We start from the raw sequence: 21457 nt of genomic DNA on the forward strand, positions 1-21457 counted from the left end.
GGGTCCACACTGCTCGTCACAGCGCAGGGTCCTCGCCGCTCGTCACAGCGCAGGGTCCTCGCCGCTCGTCACACCGCAGGGTCTACACTGCTCATCACACCGCAGGGTCCTCGCCGCTCGTCACACCGCAGGGTCCATACCGCTCATCACAACGCAGGATCCACACTGTTGGATCCACATTGCTCTTCACACCATAGGATCCACACCGCAGAGTCCACACCGCAGGGTCCACACCGCTCGTCACACCGCAGGGTCCACACCGCTCGTCACACCGCAGGATCCACACCGCTCATCACACCGCAGGGTCCACAGCGCAGGGTCCACAGCGCATGGTCCACACCGCAGTGTCCACACCGCAGGATCCACACCACTCGTCACACCCCAGGATCCACACCGCTCGTCACACCGCAGGATCCACACTGCTCGTCACACCGCAGGGTCCACACTGCAGGGTCCACACCGCTCGTCAAACTGCTCGTCACACTACAGGATCCACACCACAGTGTCCACACCGCATTAAAAACCTGCTGGTTAATAATAACCAGCAGGTTTTTAATGCGAGTTTAGTTTATTTTAGGAGAGATGTTTAGCTTTGGTTTGTCCTGCCCTGCTCTCGGAGAGGACCGAGGCTGTTCCCTCCCGTTCCCACTCCGTCCTGCATTATACTGTCCGTCTGTCCATCTCAGCCTCTTTCTTCATCCTCCATGGGTCAGGTCAGCTGGTCTCTCAATGCAATTCATCCCATCTGTTTCTATCCGAAGAACGGGCGAAGTGGAGCTGCAGGTCTCGACAGAGTGCATGTTCCTGGAGACGTGATGAAGGTCATGTGTCTGTCGCTCCTTTCTGTGGATCCAACTGGATTTATGATAACTGGTTTCCTGGTGTGTCGCTAAGTCTGGAAGATCTGTGATGGACAATGCCGAGCAACTAGCAGCACTCAAACTCATGCGGTGATAGAGCTGGACTGTGAACTGGACGCCAGTCTGGCCCAAACTGGGAGGCTGGTTGCTGTACATGGGAAACATCATGGAGAAGCTGATGCTTGCTTTGGTGGAGACTGACCCGATTTGACTGTTTGAAGTCCAACTGAGACCACTGAGCCTGACCCAAAAGAAGTCTGGCTCCCTGCACTGGTCCTGCAGGCTCCTGGAATGTAACGCTGTCTGACGCTCAGTGCCCCCCCCCCCCGCAGGCCTGTGGATCGTCCTTACGCCGCTCTGCAAGGCCGCACCCGTCCATGTGGTAGAGCGGCACAGCGGCAGAGACTGGATATGAAAAGTCAGACAGCGAGTTGGATGGAGCCGGGAGGACACCTCCCTGTTTGTGTTATCTTATGCTGCGACTGTCTGAATATGTGCTTTGTTGTTTAGAGGTGTTTTTTTGTTGCGTCTTTACCCCGATTGTTTTAACATGTTTCTGACAACGTCTGTATCTCTCTTCCTCCTGGTCTCTGCCGACGCCCCCGTCAGGCCGAAGGTTATGTGATCGGCAGCTGTATAAAGCACATTCCCATCGCAGGACGGGACATCACATACTTCACCCAGCAGCTCCTCAGGGAGAGGGAGGTGGGCATCCCACCGGAGCAGTCGCTGGAGACGGCCAAGGCAGTGAAGGTAGCTACTCTGTAGCTTCTGCTGCACTTTTACTCATTAATGTTCCCACTTTATCTCACTGCTGAGCTGTGATTGACTGATTGGAGACATCATGTGGACACACTGAAAGTAAATCAGACGTTGCTCCCATGTCAAGCAGAACATGTGAACATTTCATCAGTTTGGATGACGTGCAGCTTTTCAGGGTGGATTTATAAAGAGCCTGGCAGCCAATCAGCTGGCTTTGGCTCTACAGGCTGGAAGCAACCCTGCTGGATCAGAGGTCGGTCGGGCACATGATGTCCAGCTTGGGATGGATGGTGGGCCCTGATCTCAGCACCTGTACCTTTACCTGCTAGGTGACGTCTGGAGTGATTCTTCACCTGCATAATAACACAATGACTTTCCTGAGCTTCAGATATGTTCTTACTGCTTGATGCAAAGACCGGTCACAGCCCTGTCACTATTTATTTTATACAACTTTCTAGAAGTTATATGTTTCCTGCTGGTTTCCATGCATTTCCTCGGTCTCTGTGTCGACACTCCTGCACGACCTGCAGCAACTCACAAATGGAAAATATAAGCTTGTAGAGAAGCCGCAGAATCGCTGCTGGAGACACCGGCTGTTTCTCAGTTCAGGGTCTGCGGATTCGTCGGCTGCATGCGTGCTCCAAGTGCTCCATCCAAGTGCTGTCCCAATTCAAAGGCTCCTTCCAGTCCACCCTCCCAGTCCGCCCTTTGTTTGGCTCCAGATCAGCTCAAAACGAAGGCGACCAGAGATGCATCCTCAGTGTCCTCTCCTATCCCAGAATTCATTGCGCTCCTGATAGAACAGAATGAGCAGCAGAGCGCCGCACCAGCCAGACCGTTTATTTATTTATTTCTATGTATAAACACACATATTTGTCCCGGCAGACAAGCTGGGAGGACATTGTGTCCAATAACCACAATGGATTTCATTCCAGTCGTCCTCAGATGTCTTCGTCTCCTTTCATTAAAGAAAAGGCTGAATTTATTCCAGTCACTCAGATAACTGGAGACTGGAATAAGGAACAATAATTAAACATGTGCTAAATTATAATCCAGTCATATAAGAGTCATTTAACTGAGTTAAAGAAAGAAATGTGTCCTGGACTAATGAGAGCATTTTTCTGATGAACAGCGGGACAAAATACCTGTCAACAGGTGCAGAAGTCTGACTGGGAGGAACAGAAAACACCTGACTGGACTGGAAACATCACAGGATTCTTCTATTAAATATTAGTGTATGACTGATGGAACATTTATTATTTTATCATGTTTGTTTGTTTTTAAAAAATCTTTCTGTTGAACCAAAATTAGAAAATAATGTCATGATTTTCATCAAACTTTTATTTATTATGACTTTAATCAGTGTCATCTTATTTCCCAGGCAGCAGTTTTCTCCTTCTTTAATGGGAGGGTATGAATACATATGAGGACGACTGTAAATGTGTCTAACAAGGATTATTTTCCACTGAAGTTAACGTCAGGCAACGGAAGACTGGAGCACTATGGGTAATTCTCGTCCACTAGAGAGGCCGTCTCATTTTACTGGCAGAAAGGCACTTCGGTGTGTGCAGACCTCGTAGAACACTTCGTTGCCTCCGCAGTCTGCAGACCCTGGATTGAGAAACACCAGCATTTAGTTTCTTGAAGGTTCCTCGGTCAGGAAGTCAAGGACATGTTTCTGGCCTCCAGAGGGAGAGGAAGACATGCCTTGGAGGCATGTCTTCCTCAGAGCCGCCCGAGGCGGCCTGCGTGGCGGCGGGCGGCTCCGCCCTGCTGCTGCAGCATCAGGACATACGTTTCTGTGTCACCGTGTCTCGGCTTCAGGCTGATTAAACGTCTCCTGATATGAAGCCATGAGAAGGAAAAGAAAAAGGAGCTGTTTGATTCACACCCGCCTGTTCCCCTGCTTGTTCCAGAAACAAGCAGACAGAACCAGGATTCTTGTAATTTTTTTACAATGTGGAGTACAATTCACATTTTGACAGCAGGTGTCACAAAGAAAGAGTTTTTACTTGCGTTTGCTTCCGCTTTTATTTCCCGTTGGGTCACGCAGAGATTCTTTCACATCGCTGTGACGTGGGACTGGAGGGAAGGAGATCCATGAACACAGGTGGGATGTTTAAACGTGTTAACAGTGTTTCTGCTGCTCTGCAGGAACGCTTCAGCTACGCCATCAGCAAGAAGGAGTTCACCATCGATGTGGGCTACGAGCGCTTCCTGGGACCTGAGATCTTCTTCCATCCAGAAGTTAGTGTGTGATGTTGGATCTTCCTTCTGGAAAAGCCCTGGTGCTGCAGAGTGTGGAAACCTGCGCCATGCTTAGACCTGGGGGGTTGTTCCAGAAGCTAAAAGCAGCTCAGAGCTTCTTCCATCTCAACGTGTTCTTTGCTTCCTCTCAGTTTGCCAACCCTGACTTCACGCAGCCCATCTCTGAAGTGGTAGACGAGGTCATTCAGAACTGTCCCATCGACGTCAGACGTCCTCTCTACAAAGTACGCAGACTCACCACACATCCGTCTGGCCATCAGAGCTGTGTGTCCTCCTGACTTCTCTCCTCCCCAGAACATCGTTCTGTCTGGAGGCTCCACCATGTTCAGGGACTTTGGGCGCCGTCTGCAGAGAGACTTGAAGCGGACCGTGGACGCCCGGCTGAAGACGAGCGAGGAACTTAGTGGAGGCAAACTCAAAGTAAGAGGTTTTACCTGCAGCACAGATCAGTGTGAGCGTCCTCTGCCTGCATGCTGACAGAAAGACGGCTGCTGAGACCAGCTGTGTCGAGGCTGGCTGGAGGAATACGGCTTCCACAGCCATCAACCACATGCCATTGTTTTATTCCACCAGGAAGAAATTCCTCTCAACTTATCTGTGGACACGAGGGATGTTCTCCCGACCCGGGTGCCTGATGTTCTGCGTTGTTGTGAGGGTGGTGAAAAGGGCTGTTAGTCGACTTTGCTCTATGTAGAATCATATGATGCAACCTTAAAGCTGGGGAAGGTAATGTTGGCGAGCCAGCTAGATGTGAACATGGTGCCCCGCCTTGGCTCCTCCCCCTGTCTTGGCTCCTCCCCTCTCTGGTTCTCCTCCTTGCGTGATCCGAGGCTTTTTTATTCGCAGCTTTTTCCACCAACGATTTTCTCTTTCTCGGCTGTTTAGCAGGAGGAGGCAAATGAACCGAGCCGGGTCGGGAAATCCTTCCTGCATTTTCTCAGCCATGTTTGCCTTCCGAGTTTCTTCTTCACTACTTTGTATTTTCATCCTAACACGCTGTTTATATGCAGTGTGTGGCTATCAGGTATGCTCTGCTGGAGGGGGAGGAGGGGAGCCGGGAGAAGAAGCTACGAAATATAAGAACTGAACAACTCCATTTGGGTCGGAACGTTTGGATTGGTCAGAGTTTTTACAGGTTTACAGTAAACTGAGGGGTCTAACTATATTTCTTATTGTTCATGATGACAGAATGTATAGACTACTATCAGGAGTAGGAACTGCTTCACCCAGAGGAACATGTCTCTGAGGAACATCACCTAGTAGAGCTTTCATCAGTAACTTACCTGTAGAAGCAGAATGTTCTCCAGATTAATCTGTTTTTCTCCAGCGGCTCGTGTTCCTTTTGGTTTTATGATGGGGACCTGCAGATGTCCTCTGGGACTGGATGCTTGCACTCTATGTGAGGAGTGGATGAGGCTGATGTTCTGACATGCTTTGTAGGTGCAGGCAGACAGCGATAGACACGTTAGATATTTACTGTTGGATCATTACAAACTGAAAGCTGAAGCAGCGTCATGAAGTCTGTCCTCTGCTGTTCAAACATTACAGCTGTGATTTAGTGTTTTATTCGTGTTCCTCCTTCCTCGCTGTTTCATTATTAATAAGTTCTCCTTCACAGCCCAAACCAATCGATGTCCAGGTCATCACCCATCACATGCAGAGATACGCCGTGTGGACCGGTGGATCAACTGTAAGTACAAACAGGTTTAGGGTCTGACCCGATCCCGTCTGACCTGATGACGAGATCGGGTCAGACGGGATCAGTGTGCAACAAGATAATCAAATCAATCAAAGATACTTTTTTTTTTATTTTTATCCCCAAGGGGAAATTCAAGGTTCAAGTCAGCTTGTCCAAGGCTAGACATACAGAGATTTACATTTGACAAGTTTACAGAACGAACTGATACTTCGGCCCTGCAGCCATTTTTTTAACCAGCGCTGCCTTATAAATGAGGAAACGATGACATGAGGAAGGATGGGTGGGTGTTGGAAAAAAAAAAAGAAGTATCTCTACACTTCACCTAAAGGGATGAAGATGCAACAAAAAAACACACCTCTAGGCATAAGCACAAATTCATACAATAGACAACACACAAACAGCCAGTGAGGTCGCAGCCAACCAAGCAGCACGTCCATCCAACTCGCCGTCCGTGAGTGGAGGGAGGGGCGAGGTCCGGAGAAGGTGGTGAAAGATAGGAGAGTGTGTCTGTAAGAGTGTGTGAGTGTGTGTGTGTGTGTGCATTCAGTGAGTCTGTGAACTTTCCACAGTTCATCTGTGCCACCTGATGTAAACGCAGCCTTGAGAGCTGAGTTCAGTTTAAGTTCCACAGGCCTGAGAAAGGGAGGGGGGGTTAGGAGGGGGACTGAGCGTCAGACAGCATTACATTCCAGGAGACGTGATAACCAGCCTGTACAACAGTACACATGTTGTAATACAAACAATTATGCAAAATAAATAGAAAAAAGCCTCCGTCCTCTCCGAGAGCAGGAAGAGATTTACAGTGCTTAAAGCTTGTTTTACAGTAATAAAAGTATGTTTTAATGTGGTAAAAGCAGGTTTAAAGTGGTAAAATGAAGGTTTCCATTCATTCATGCAGGTTTAGCAGTGATAAAAGTTGGTTTAGCAGTGGTAAAAGCAGGTTTTACGGTAGTAAAGCAGGGTTTACACTGGTTAAAGCAGCTTTAAAAGTAGTAAAAGCAAGCTTTAAACTGGTTAAGCAGGTTTAGTATATGTGATGGCCAGACAAATGTCCACACATGTAAAGGTGGTAAAAGCATCACATTTTCAGTTACTTAGTTTTCTTTATATTTAAACTTAGTTTAAATGCTTTGGTTTCTTTTTTGTTAGCGCGCACATTAAGGAGCCACTGTATTTTCAACTGTTTGTTTGTTTAATCTTGTTTGTTTCTCACTGGTGCTGAAGGGATTAGCTTGGGCACTGGGGGCAGGAGTGTGCACAGGAAGGAAGCTGGTGAACAGGAAGTGCCACGGGCCTTTGGGAAGACCTCAGCTTCAAAGGGGAAGATCAAACGTTTTGTTTAGTTTCTTTAAATGTTTGTTCATTTTCTTTTCCATTTTTGAGGAGTTTGGGTTTACCTTTTGTTAGTAGTTTTGTTAAGAATAATTAAGCTAACAGTTAAGTTCTGTTTCTTTGTTAGCATGTTTAATGTGTGACCCCATATGTTTTGTAACTGGTCTGATCAGTCAGTATTTAAGTTCTCCTTTGTTTGTTGTTTGTGAGGTCAGTATGTTATTTATCTGTTAGTCTAGTTATTTTCAGACTTTGATTTAGGTTTTGCTGAGTTGACCTCTTTTAAAGGTCTAATGCATTCATGATTGGGTAAATAAAACCCTTTTCTTTTGAAGCCACCTGTGTTCCTCTTCCTTTGCCAGTTTGGTCCCTCACAGTATATGTAAAAGTATTTCACTTTATTTTAGTTTATCAGTTGATCCTGATTGTAAACAAGTCTTTCGTTGCCATGGAGACTCATCATAACAAGTCTTGAAAGAACCAAAAATATGCAGAAAAATCTCCCTTGCAGCACACCCTCCGAACTAGCATGAAATCCTCAGAAAAAAAAAGATCTAATTTGAGCTCATATCTATGTGATTAGAGATTTTACAAAAAAAAATCAAGATAGCAAGTCAGTGCTGCCATCAGATGGCGCATTCTAGAATCGAATAACAAAATGTTAATAAAGTGTTAAAGGCAGGTTTTAAAGTGGTTAAAGCAAGGCTTACACTGGTTAAAACAGGTTTATAGTGGTAAAAGTATGTTGAAATGTGGTGAAAGCAGGTTTTAAAGTGGTAAAGCAGGGTTTATACTGGTTAAAGCAGGTTCTGAAGTGGTTAAAGCAAGACTTACACTGCTTAAAGCTTGTTTGACAGTAATAAAAGTAGGTTTTAATGTGGTAAAAGCAGGTTTACCAGTGGTAAAAACAGGTTTAGCAGAGGTAAAACTCGGTTTTAATGTGCTAAGGGCAGGTTTTAAAGGGGTAAAATCAAGGATTCCACTCATTAAACCAGGTTTAGCTGTGAAAAAAGTTCGTTTAGCAGGTGTAAAAGCAGGTTTTAAAGTGGTTAAAGCAAGGCTCACACTGGTTAAAGCAGGTTTATAGTGTTAAAAGTATGTTGAAATGTGGTGAAAGCATGTATTAAAGTGGTTAAGGCTAGTTTTACATTGGTTAAAGCAGGTTTAGACTGGTTAAAACAAGTTCAGCAAGGTAAAAGCAGGGTTTAACGTGGTAAAGCTGGGTTTACACTGGTTAAAGCAGGTACAGAAGTGGTTAAAGCAAGATTTTCACTGCTTCAAGCTTGTTTTACAGCAATAAAAGTAGGTTTATAGTGGCAAAAGTATGTTGAAATGTGGTGAAAGCAGGTTTTAAAGTGGTGAAGCACACTGTAAAAATGAAAAAGTTCAGAAAACTCAAAATTTCAAGGCAACCGACTGCACTACAGTTTTGAACCCAACTCAAACTTTTACGTTTTAAAACCAACTCAAACTTTTACGTTTAAATTCCAACTCAAACTTTCAAGTTTTGAACAAAATCACTTTCAGTTGGTCCAACTATTTTTTTCTTGTTAAGATAATTCATTATGCACATATTTACAAACTCACAATTTTGGGTAAAGATGGCAAACAAAGATCAGTCCTGCCAAATATTTATTTTGTTCCCAAAATTAATGTTTCAACATCTGTAAAATGTAAACTGTTCAGTTAACAAAATTGCTAAAGAAAATTTGTAAACTTATTACTGTGTACAACAAAATAAAAACAGTTCAAACACTTATTTTGTACAAACAGCAGTGCAACTGAACACTTCACGGATTCCCAGGTAGAATCAATATAAATGTTCAGTAACTTTCCCAAATGACATACTTTAGAAAACAGGAAAGCAAAAAGGGGATGAGTTAGCATTCATCATGCTATTAAAAAATACATTTTGCTTTAAAGTTGTTTGAAATCTGAATTATTTTTTGGCAAAAACTAAAACTTGCCACAAAAGTTTAGCTTGTTGCTGAAAGTTTGTGTTACATTTATATTTAAAAATGAACAAAAATTAAAGCAGTCCAAAGTCCATGGGGTTGACTGAATGGCAATCAAAAAGGATCAAATTCACAAATAATGCAAAGTTCCATCCAGAATGAGCCAACTGTTATAACATGGGTGAATGAAATTACATTAACCTGCATGTGGTTACACCTGACCTTGCCTGAGATAAAACTGAATAGCTGTGGCACTTTTAGTGTCTAAAAAGGCTGATCAGGTCAGCAAGCATTTGGAAATAAAAGAAACACATCTTCTTAAAACCTAGACTAAGAGTTTAGTCTTCAAACTTGTGACACGCTGTGAGGAAGTGCTTGAAAGTTCCAAGAAGATATGTTGTGTTCTCTGGGGAACTCCATGTTCAATGCATAGAGCAGGCCAAAAGGATATGCAAAGGTAGTGTCTGAAAGGCCTCTGAGTAGAACGGACTCTTCCAACAGAATGGCAATATTGTTCACTGTCGGTATGGAAGTAGGTGTAGTGTCATCTACTCGAACAGTGAGGATACCCATTTTGACAGCCGTGGTCTGCTCGTCATCTGGATCTGTGTCCTTTGAAACCAAAATGCTTCAGCAGTTTCTGTCTGGTTCAAAAGGTTTAGACTAGTTTTGAGTTATTTTGACTAGTTTTGAAGGTTTGAAGCCAATTTGAGCAGTTTCTGTCTGGTTTCAGCAGTTTCAAGTGGTTCTTCGCAGTAACGAACAAGTAGAAGCTCGTTTCTCTCTGGTTCATGAGGTTTATACTAGTTTTGCGTATTTTTGACCAGTTTTGAAGGTTTGAAGCCAGTTTGAGCAGTTTTTATTTTGTTCAAGAAGCTTAGACTTGTTTTGAGTAGTTTGGACCAGTTTTGAAGGTTTGAACCCAGTTTGAGCAGTTTCTTTCTGGTTTAAGCAGTTTCAAGTAGTTTTCAACAGTTTAGAGCAGTTTTAGTTTGGACCAGTTTTGAAGGTTTCTTTCTGGTTCAAGCAGTTTAGACTAGTTTTGCGTAGTTTTGACCAGTCTTGAAGGTTTGAAGCCAGTTTGAGCAGTTTCTGTCTGGTTCAAGCAGTTTAGACTAGTTCTTAGTAGTTTTGAAGGTTTGAAGCCAATTTGAGCATTTTCTGTCTGGTTGAAGCGTTTTAGAGTAGTTTCGTGTAGTTTGGACCAGTTTTGAAGGTTTCCTCCTAGTTCAAGCGGTTTAGACTAGTTTTTAGTAGTTTTGACCTAGGGCTGGGCGATATGACGTTTTAGTAATATCCTGATATTTTTATGCCATGTCACGATATACGATATATATCTCGATATTTACCTCAGCCTTGAATGAATGCTTTGGTGCATACAATCACATCAGTAAGATGATTTTGTGTCTCCATTAAAACATAATTGTTCATACTGCATTAAGATATGCTAATTTTAAACATTCATGCCAAAAGGATGAAATTGTAACGAAGCAAACTGATCAAAACCGTATTTATTGAACAGTTAAAGCAGCGGCAGAAACATGTCATTTTAAAACAAAATAAAGTGACTTTGCATGATGTAATAAATGCAACGTATGAAAATAGGTGCTCTAGGGGGGACTTTTCAAATGATGAACTATTATAAGGCTTTGCTTTATGGATACGTTTTTGAGTTGTCGTGTATTTTTTTTAATCGCAGAGTTTAGCGTAGAAATCAGTCTTATAATCCAGGCAGAATGTCCTCGTATCGTCTCCAATAAACGGCTTCAGCCAGCTTATAATTCAGGGTTTGATTCCCACTCCTTTCTGTACTTTCTAGAGACATGAGGAGCCAGATAAATATGCTTGTGTCACACACAGTGGATGAGGTGAGTAAGTGACAGAGGCTGTGAATGTAATCAAATAGAATGAATTATTTTTGCGTGACGTGAAAAACGTTGTAATTTACGTCCCACTCTGTAATCCAGAGCGGGATCAGTGGCGGGTTTGGCTGTTCATTGTGACTGTAGGTGGAGTCGTGCAGGTGTCCTCTCTGCTCCTCTGACTGGCTGCAGCTGCAGCCGGAGCGACTGAGTGCTTTAGGACGGGGAGAGACTCTCCTTCTGACAATAACTTTACAATATGCGCTTTAAAGTCAGTCGCCAAAACACCAGGAAAGTCTCCAATAACTCCTGTAAAAGTCGCTAGATTTGTCGCTTTTCACAAGAAGTTGCCAGATTTAGCGAGAAAGTGTCTCCACGCTGCCTCTCATGACGTAGCACGTAGCTCACGTTATGTACGTAACGAGGTGCGCTTGGTTTCACTCTCTGTGCAAAGCGGTGCAGAGTGGAGGAGGAGGGAGGAAACCCCCCCACAGCTAAAAACACCTGCGTGACAACAGGATACTCCAATATGACGAATATAGACATTTTCTATATCGTACAGAGGACTCCAGTATACTCGATATATCGCCCAGCCCTATTTTAACCTGTGTTGAAGGTTTGAAGACAGTTTGAGCAGTTTTTGTCTGTTTCAAGCGGTTTAGACTAGTTTTGAGTAGTTTTGATCAGTATTGAAGATTTGAAGCCAGTTTGAGCAGTTTAAAAGTATTAAACAAGATAAAGGAGTTTATGTTAACTTTCGGCAGTTTCAAGTAGTTCTTGGCAGTTACGAACAAGAAGAAGCAGTTTCCGTCTGGTTCTAGCGGTTTAGAGTAGTTTTCAGTAGTTTTGAAGGTTTAAAGCAAGTTTGAGCAGTTTCTCTCTGGTTTCCACAGTTCCTTGTAGTCCTTGACAGATACGAACAAGACTAAATAGTTTTTATCTTGTTTTCCCACTTTGAAGTAGCTCTTTATAGTTAGAAACAAGACAAAGCATTTTCTATCTGGTTTCAGCTTTTCCAAGTTCACTGTTAATCCTGATTTATCCAGTGCAAGTCTTGTTTTTACCACGTTAAAACCTGCTTTTACCACATTCAGACCTTCTTTTACCACTGCTAAACCTGCTTTAACGAGTGGCAAAAGAAGGTTTTACCACTGGTAAATTATCTTTACCAGTTTAAAACTTACTTTTTGTCATGAGGTTATGTTTTGCTGTGCCCTTTGTTCCTGGTTTTCTGTTTTATTTTGTAGATTGTTCCTGTTTTGCCTTTGTTTGTGTTCAGTAGTTCACCTTTGTTCATTCAGTTAATCTGTTTCACCTGTGTCTCGCTGTGTTCTGTGTTTTTATACCCCTCAGTTTTTGTCTTGAGTTGCTTGATCATTGTGTTTGTGTTGGTTCCCTGTGTTAGTCCTGTGAGTTCCTTTGGTTGGAATAAATCAGTCTTGGATCTGAATCCCTGATTGCTCGTCTCTGCATTTGGGTCCACACCACATCCCCACTGCCACTGTGACAGAATGATCAAGCCAAACGAGGACCCAGCAGAGATGATCATGCTGTTCAAGTTTTTTCGTTGGAAGGCGGCCAAACACCTCCCGACTTACGAGCATCTGGACCCGGAGCCTCACCGGACCTCAACAAAAAAGATCAGGCGCAGACGGCACAGACAACTGGCTTGCCCGGGGGAGAACCCAGGCCAGTCCCCTTTTCTGGGAACAAGGCCGGTGTTTGAAAATCAGGACCACTACCCACGCCAGCTCCACGTCCCCGTCTCCAGTATCCCCACCAGCGTCCCAGCCCTGGTCCCTGCCGACAGCGCTGCAGGCTCCCATGCCAGCGCCCAGATTCCGTCCAGCGCCTCAGACCCTTGTTCCCAAGGAGGTCCCAGGTTGGGACGTGCCTCTTCCTTTTTTTTTTTCTTTTTTTTGTTTAACCTCTCCTGTCCAGCATCTCAGCATACAGAACAATCTGCGTGCCGTATTTTTGCCAGACAGATTTGCTCTGTCAAGGGAGACATCTCATGTAAATAGCTGCCCTTGATAATCTGAATATTTTTATTATTATGATAATTATTTTATTTTATTTTATTTATTTATTTTTTTTCCTTTTATCATTTTGCAATCATCGTCAGTCTTGATATGGCCGAGCTGGACCTGGCAGGGAAAGACGAAAGAAAAGAGGAAATGAAAGGAGGAAAAAGAGAGAGAGAAAAGAAAGGCGTGTCTAAGCTGCTAAAGTTACAGTATTTGCAAAACAATATAAAGTACTGAAAAAATACAACAAGACATCAGTAGGATAGTGACAATATTCAAAAACAGACAAAAAAAATGAAAAATAAAAGTTAAAAAAAGTAAACGAATTAATAAAATAACAATTACAATACCAACCGTTATCAAACATACCTACAAATGCCAAAAAACTTTATGGTATTAATTCTTTGGACTATAACATTGGTGATATTATGGGATGGGAAGGGAGTAAACAAACAAAAAAAACAATCCTGTAGCTTCATGGAAGGACCTGCGCCCAACTGGACAGTCCACCATCACCTTCCTACCATGTCCTCTACTGTCTGATTTCCTGCTTGTGTTGTTCTCACTCAGATGTAAGTCGTTTTGGATAAAAGCGTCTAAATGACTCTACAATGAAATAGAATAGAATAGAATAGAATGTCCAGGTCTTTAACACAGTCAACACATTCTTCCCTTCAGATGGATTCCAGTACCTTCTTGTTGTTGGAAATGAACTTGTATAGTCTAAGCGTGCCTGCAAACTTCTTTTCATCAGCTGAATGAACTCACAAGTCTAAGTGGTTGGTATTGTTATCTTCTTGAAAGAAAACACACCTCTTAAATGCAGACCTTTCAGTCTTTTACACAAAATGATTGTACCTTTCGAACCTTTCGAACTGCAGCTGGAAGTTGCAGTTCCAGCTGCAGTAAAACAGCTTCTGTTTTACTTGTTCTGTGTCTACATTGAGGAAACCTGCCGGTCCCTCAAGAATGAAAGAAGAATCATATTGTAAGTCTGACAGTGCATCAACACAACTTCCGTGCTTGAATCATCAGAGGTAGAGACCTAATCAGGTACTATTGCTGAAGTATGTTTGCTGTTCCTATCTTGCACTACCTGGTTGGGTATAATCTCTTTAACTATATCTTATGGTGCTGACTGCTTTTGTTCATTACTGCGACCCAGTTATTGAGATTGTTCTGTCTTTAGTACTCACTCTTGCGCAAAGTGATTCTCATGGAGGCATGTCGGATGGCATTTTGAGCAAGTGTTACAGCTCATTCTATTACAGCAGCTTCTAGATTGATGACCAGGGCTCAAACAACTGAAGCACAGTTTCTCACTTCTCACATATTTAACTCTGTCACTGACTGGTTTGTCAATGAATTTTTTACACTTTTGCAAGCCATGTCCTATCTTTTTGCAAAACATGCATGCTATTTTGGGTATTTCACTGGTGTAACTACTGTTCCTTATTAGTCTCACTTGGCCACAGTGCTTGGTAAGACATGGTAGGGTCACAAACAATGCTGACTTCCATCGCTAGAAATGTAATCAAATTACTAAAGGTTGGAAATCTGTGTTCAAGCTGATATTCTGTAGCTTTTGAGTTCCAACTAGTGATTTACCGCTCAAGTAGCCTTGCTGTGAGTTTCTGGTTCTCAATGAATCATGGCAGATTTGTAACTGTGTAAGAAGCACTCTTTGCACTCTCCCTTCAGGCTATTTTGGACCAAGCATGTAATTTGTCTCGAAAAGCTTTGGCAATAACAAAATGGTGACCAAATCTGTCAATGAGCAGAATTTATGCTGAGTGAAATGCTTCTTCTTAATGAGTAAAAAAATAACTTCATGTATCTGTTACTGTTCCCCCTTGTGTTTCTGAAGATAGAAGATTTCCTGAATGACTCGGATACTTTTCCTCCCAATAAGTGTTTCATAGGATGACTTCCATTGGTTGAACTTGAGGGGATCGCCACAAAACATAGCAGGCTCTGGAATAGGTGACATTTTTTCTGTTATTGCTTCTGCCAAGACATTCCCAAACTCCACTCTGTCATCTTGTACCTCAGTTTTTGGAGCCACATTCATTGGTGGATCTGGAAGTTGATATAAGGTAGGCCTTTCAGGAAGTGCTTGCTTGACTGCTGGCAGTTCACAGATCACTTGTTTAGTGTCTTGCTCTAAATGAAGCTCATGTCCATCATAAATCTGAAGTCTTGCTCTGGCTGCATTCAGCTTTTTCATCTCCAGACATTCAAGCCATTTTTGTAAGTCTGCTATTTTTGGGCAGCCTTTTCCTCTTCTTGTTATCTTAAGAAAACAGCTTCTTGTCTCTCTCTTTCCAGCCTTTGTTCCGTTTCTTCCTTTTCTTCTTGGAGACGCCAAGTTAGAAGACAAGACGTGCTTCTTTGCTTAATGATCTGCAGCTATCAACTTGTGTTCAGCTTCAAACCTCTGCAACTCCTGCTGATGATATTCTTCTTCAGCCATGATCTTCAGAACAGCCTGCATCACTGCTAACTCAACAGCAGCTTCTCGTCTTACTGCTGATGAACTGTGAGTAAATGGACTTAACTTTAGAACAGTTAAAGACTAAATCTGAAACACAAAGACAGATCCAGCATCTAAATACTCAGAATTTACTATTGAAGTTCTTGTTACTAAGCAACAAACTACTTGGTACAGGAACAGGTAAGTGAATATGTGGAAAGAAAAACCTGTTGAAGCACAGTGAAAACCCTCTGTTATTACCTGGTAATAAAGTCTTTAGTTATATTTGTAATCATGGTAAAAACACGATTGAACATGTATTTTTTGGAGCATAAAAATTAGTTTTTAATGCCAATTTGTGTTAGCCATAAATAAAAATAAGTTATGCAAACATTATGTTTAAGTTAGTATTATAGTTTTTCAGAGGGTATTATATGTATTTTACTGGGTAATTGCTGAGGAATATCTTATGATGTACTTAGTAAGTACGGCGAAACTGTACAGTAAAAGAAAGCCAGCTTAGTTCCCATGATTTTGATCTATAAGTAACCTTACACATTCAGTTCTCATTAGTACAAGTTTCTTATCAACATTTATTCAACAAGTTTTATATATATAAATGTTTTCACACATAAATGGGTTTTTTTTTTTTTTAACTTTCAACAGTGTAGGTAGTTCAAGAGAATGGTAACCTTAAATTTAGAAAATGTTTTGGGGGGGGGGGCATGCAGTGTGCGGTGGGTGGGGCTGCTTTGGTGGTCCCGCTCCCAACATGATGTGGTTACTTCTTCCCAATTTTAATTGCAAACAACACACACTTCACAATCATTCATAAGCTGGGAGGGAGGGGGTGACGATGGGGTCCTGCCACACCCCTATTTCCGGGGCTGTGCCGGGGGGGTTTGGGTGGGGGAGTGGTGCTGTTCAGGGGGCCTGGGTCTGGGCTGGCCTGGCGGGGGTGGGACTGCTGCTGGCCCTGGGTGGTGCTGGATCGGCTGCATGTGTGGAGTGGTGGGGGGGCATTGACAGGGGTGGGGGGTAGTTGTGGGGCCCTGATCGGGGCCCTCCTATCCCCTGCTCCCCCGGGTGAAAGAATTTAGGAAAGGGTGATGGAATATGAGAGGATGATAAGTCCGGGGGGAACTGCTGAGTAGTGGTGATGATAATGATGATGGTTTCTGTGAGTAATAAACAATAACAGAATGTCTCACTTCTATGTGCACACAACTTGCTTTCATACATTAATATTAATCTGTCTATACCATTAATTTATCTTAATTCGCATAGCACGTCTGAACATCAGTGAACAACCACACAGCTGTTAGCATTAGCTTCGCTAGCATAGTGTTCTACTTTCAACCATCGGCTTATTGCCGGCAAAACTTATAGTTACAGATTTAACTGTGTTTTACAACAAGAATCACTTAGTCGAGCCCTTCAGCACTTACTATTATCATGAACGCATCCTTATTCACCAAAGGCTTACTCAAACCCTAACGTATTTACAAACGTTTTTACCGGAACGTTAGGACCCCAGGCTGCCCGTAAATATGCCTGACTAAAAAATAAACCCGAACTTTAGGACCCTAAGCTGCCTGTATATGGGCCTGATTAAAATAAAGTAGCTGAACTGCACAAACAAATGAGGGAATTTGCAGCAGTAGGAGAGTGTGAGTTTGAGCGCGTGTAAGAGAAGGGGTGGATAGGGTGTGCTTAAGGAGGAAGTGTGGATGTGTGTGTGTGTGTGTGTGTGTGTGTGTGCGTGCATATGTGTGTGCGTGTGTGGGGTGTGTATGTGTGTGTGTGTGTGTGTGTGTGTGTGTGTGTGTGTGTGTGTGTGCGTGCATATGTGTGTGCGTGTGTGGGGTGTGTGTGTGTGTGTGTGTGTGTGTGTGTGTGTGTGTGTGCGTGCATATGTGTGTGCGTGTGTGGGGTGTGTGTGTGTGTGTGTGTGTGTGTGCGTGCGTGCATGGGAGGAGGAGGGTCTTGGTGCTCGGGGAGCGCTGCTGGTGAACTGGGGTGCGGCCTGGCTGCCGCTCGGTGGCGGTCTGGGGATCCCGGCCCTCCGTCGGTGTGGGCTGGGCCCTCTGCCTGCGGGGGTGGGGGGTTGCTTCCGGGCTCTTGGGGCCGTGGGGCCCGCCCTCTGTCTGCCCTGGGGGGCCGGTGCCCGGAGGGGCCGGTCCTCGCTGGTCCGGGCCTGCTGGGGCCTGTTCCCCCTGACTGCGGGGGACTCTGGCTGGGACCCCCCTCTGCCGCCTCCTGGGTCGGTGCATGGCTGGCTCCGGGGTGGGGCGGTTGGGGTCTGCGCCTGGGGATGGCTGCCGATGGCCCTGGTCTCCGGGGTCCTCCTGGCGTGCCTCTTGCCTTTGTGTGGGAGGGGTCACACTGGCATGATCTTCTCTGAACACGTTCCACTCTGCATGTTCTGCATGTGACACAGTCACCGAGTCGTCTGCAGGTTTATTCACTAACAGCAGCTAGTTTTCTCATTTCTGTTTGTTCCTCATTTATATTTAACTTTTTACATTCATAGTTTAGTTACTATGATCTAAAGTTGGCTTGTATGTGTATGTATATGTGTTCATACTGGCAAGTGCGTATATGTTTGTACGTATGTGTGTGTGTGCATAGAGGTGTGTATGTGTATAGTATATGTGTGTATATGTATATGTATATGAATATATATATATATATATATATGTGTGTATATGTATATATATATATATATATATATATATATATATATATATGTGTGTATATGTATATATATATATATATATATATATATATATATATATATATATATATATATATATATGTGTGTGTGTATATGTGTGTATGTAAACATCTGTAGGTTGTTTTTTCTTTTTGTTTTTGGGTTATTTTTTAGTTTTTTTCCCTCTCCCTTTATCTCTTTCACTTTTCTTATGAGGTGTTTTTTCTCCTTTCTCTTTCTTTCGTCTGTCCTCTCTGGTCCAGCAGTACAAACTCTACAATTCAAACAACAATACAAAATAAATATAGAAATAAAATAAAAATTCAGAAAGTCAAGGGGATCATTATATCTATAAAGCTTCCCTTGGCAGAGAAAATTTGCTCAGCAGAACATCCAGACCATCATTCTGCTGCCTAAATGCTGGACAAGACAAAAAAAAAAAAAAAAAAAAAAAAAAGAAAGAAAATTGAAAATGGACTCATTGAGACTGTCCAGTGTGAAATATTTTTTGGACATTAAATGATTCAGAGAATGTGATAACTCAACTGGTATTATACCCTCAAAGATGTCATGTGCAACATCTGGGGGGTAGCCAGTGCAAATGTTGAAATGAGAAAGATTTGCAGAGAGAACACATGGCCTTTTAACACTACAACAGGGTTTCACGTTGCTCAGTGCTGTGCGAATATGTGTTTCATGTGTCTCCTTCCTTCTGAGAGTAAACGCATTTGAACTCACTTCCTTCTGCTGAATTTCAGACTTCTGGGCCAAACAGAAACGACAAATGTATTCACGAATAAAATTCTCTGTAAATCCAGCAATTCCATGTGCTCCCAAGTTATCTGCTATTACACACTGTATTGTGCCCTTCACAAGATTGCCAAGCTGTGCAATAAAAATACCATGACTCTCTAAAGTTACAAGATCCTTCAGCAAGGGCTCTAGGACCTTTTCATCACCATAACTCCTTACATCTTCAGATCTGCACAGTAAAGCTAAATGAATGGATGTCAATGAGGAATGGGAACCAGGCGGTAAATTGCTGAGAGTCCAATAAACAGCACAGATTTTATGTTTTTTGCGTGATGTGCCAAGCGGATAGCAAACTTCAAAATCATCCACATACAAATTAAGTAACACTCTCAACTGGCCTCCGGATAAAAAGCTGTTTTCTTTAAAGAACAAACCATCTTGGTAGGACCTGTAGATCACCTCTGTTCCTTTGTCTTCTGGTGTGAAATTACTGTCTAACACTGCATTAAGAATGTTACAGTCTGTGAAAAGTTGGTGCAGAACTTTTAATACTGGAACATATTGCAGTGTTCGTTTACCTTTATCATCCAATATATATTCTATGGGTTCTATAACTTTGAAATGATCCTTGTAGTATTTTTTGCGCCTAAATGATGTTGCCAAGGGACAGCCTTTACCAATTGACTTGCATATGGGATTAGACACACAGAGAGTGGATGCGAGTTCAATTCAACTTTATTTGTACAGCGCCACTTCACAAAAATGTTGTCACAGGGCACTTTACATGCACGAATCAACATACACATCATTTTGAACCAATTCATACATATCCTATAATAGAAACCAACTGATAGCATCGAGTCATGACTTGGATCCAATCCTCCATCCTGAGCTGCACGAGGCGACAGTGGGAAGGAAAAAACTCCCCTTTAACAGGAAGAAAACCTCCAGCAGAACCCGGCTCAGGGAGGGCGGCCATCTGCCTCGACTGGTTGGGGTGGAGAGGACAGGAAAGACAGATCAACATGTACAACTGCACTTATTCAGGAAGACCTGCGGAAAAAAGGAGAAATAAGTTGGAGACGGCAATATTGTCATATATTTATACATTAATATATTAGAGAAATAGAGCGAGGTACTTCTCAGTGCATCAGGTAACATCCCCATTGCTACATAAGTAATGGATGGCTAGACTACCCATAACTACAAGAGCAATGAGCAGAACCTGGACAGTTGGGTCCCGTACATGCAGACTCCAACTCAGGAGATGCTCATATCCTAACTATAAGAATCATGGAAAAGGAAGGTTTTCAGCTCCATCTTAAAGGTGTGGAGGGAGTCTGCCTCCTGAACCCACGGTGGGAGCTGGTTCCATAAGAGAGGAGCCTGATAGCTAAAGGCCCTTCCTCCCATAGGACTCTGTGAGACTCTGGGAACCACCAGTAAACCTGCAGTCTGAGAGCCAAGTGCTCTATTTGTAATATATGGAACTATAAGATCTTTTATGTCCAATGGAGCTTGGTCATGGAGCGCTTTATATGTGAGGAGAAGAATTTTAAACTTTATCCTGGATTTAACAGGGAGCCAGTGTAGAGAGGCTAAAACTGGTGAAATATGATCTCTCCTGCTAGTCCTCATCAGAACCCTCGCTGCAGCATTTCTTTAATTCAGCATTTCTTTTCAGTTCTTTAATAAAAGAACTGATCAACTTGAAGGTTGTAACTGCTGAGCGTGTCTTGTATCACATCTGCTGTACTAGGCAGAGATGCTGTACTTAACAAGTACTGAAATTCTTCCAGCAATTCATCAATTGCTGCACTGGGCACATAATAAATATTTTCTAGTTTTAATAAAAATGCTGCAAGCTTTTGTTGAATTGGTCTGATCCTTTGTGGCATTCAAATCAACATCACACGGGTTGTTGTCACAGCAATCGTCACAGAAAGTCCATGAACTACACCGTTCTTAAAATCTACAAAGGAATGCACGCTGTGCTTTCGACTTTTGTGAGACTTGAATGTACTATATTTGCTGGTTTTGTATTCACAGCCTTTAAAAACACAATTGACTGTCTCGTTGTTTTTTAGGTGATTGTTTACATGTACAAAATAATCATGCTCAGTTCCAAGTACACTAAAGCCACATAGTTGGCAGGAAAATGTAAATTTGTCAGAGTGCTTTAAGGCATTGTTATGAATTCTGGTGTGTCAAAAGTGAATTCCAAGTCTTAAATTTGCAGGGACAATCTAGATGTATACACTTAATATGATGGCCACGCCCAAAATGACTATGTCTTTTTCTGTAATGTTTAAGAAGCTCTGAGCCTCTAGACAATTCAACACCACAGTCTGCCACATAAACTAGACAAACACCTAAAAGTGGGGACGAAAAAAAGACAGAGAATCAAACATTACCTTAAGTGTTTTACAGTCACTGCATCACCAAGAGCCTTACATCTTGAGAAGAAAATACTTTGTAAGTTAGTAACTTTTACCTTGAAAATGCTTAATGTGAAGGTATATTATAATAAATTTCCCCTCAAACGAGTAAAGCTGTTTAAATATACTAAAAGGGTGTTGCTGTCCCATAGGGCAATGGTAATCATACATTACAGGCACCGGAAACCACTACTGTGTAGGGGTTTTCGGTGCCTAAGTACACCTTATTGGCAACCTACTTTTGATTTTATGAACACTTTTAAAAAGGAAAAGCATTCTTAGTTTAACCCATCTTTTGCTAATGATCACGGT

At 42.8% G+C, this 21457-nt stretch overlaps 1 protein-coding gene across 1 annotated transcript; it reads left to right on the forward strand.

Annotated features, from left to right (window-relative positions):
* Positions 1-704: 704 nt before the first annotated feature.
* Positions 705-14636, forward strand: actr3 (actin related protein 3; the record flags this gene model as incomplete). The annotated part of the gene is made up of 9 exons (XM_079254790.1): positions 705-713; positions 1470-1613; positions 3312-3425; positions 3777-3869; positions 4022-4114; positions 4185-4310; positions 5509-5580; positions 12313-12620; positions 14633-14636. The coding sequence occupies 9 exons, from the start codon at positions 705-707 to the stop codon at positions 14634-14636; spliced, it is 963 nt and encodes a 320-aa protein (XP_079110916.1).
* Between the last annotated feature and the right edge of the window lie 6821 nt (positions 14637-21457).

This window comes from Telmatherina bonti (genome assembly GCF_933228915.1).
Source record: "Telmatherina bonti genome assembly, chromosome: 15".
In the NCBI taxonomy this organism is placed as follows: domain Eukaryota; kingdom Metazoa; phylum Chordata; class Actinopteri; order Atheriniformes; family Telmatherinidae; genus Telmatherina; species Telmatherina bonti.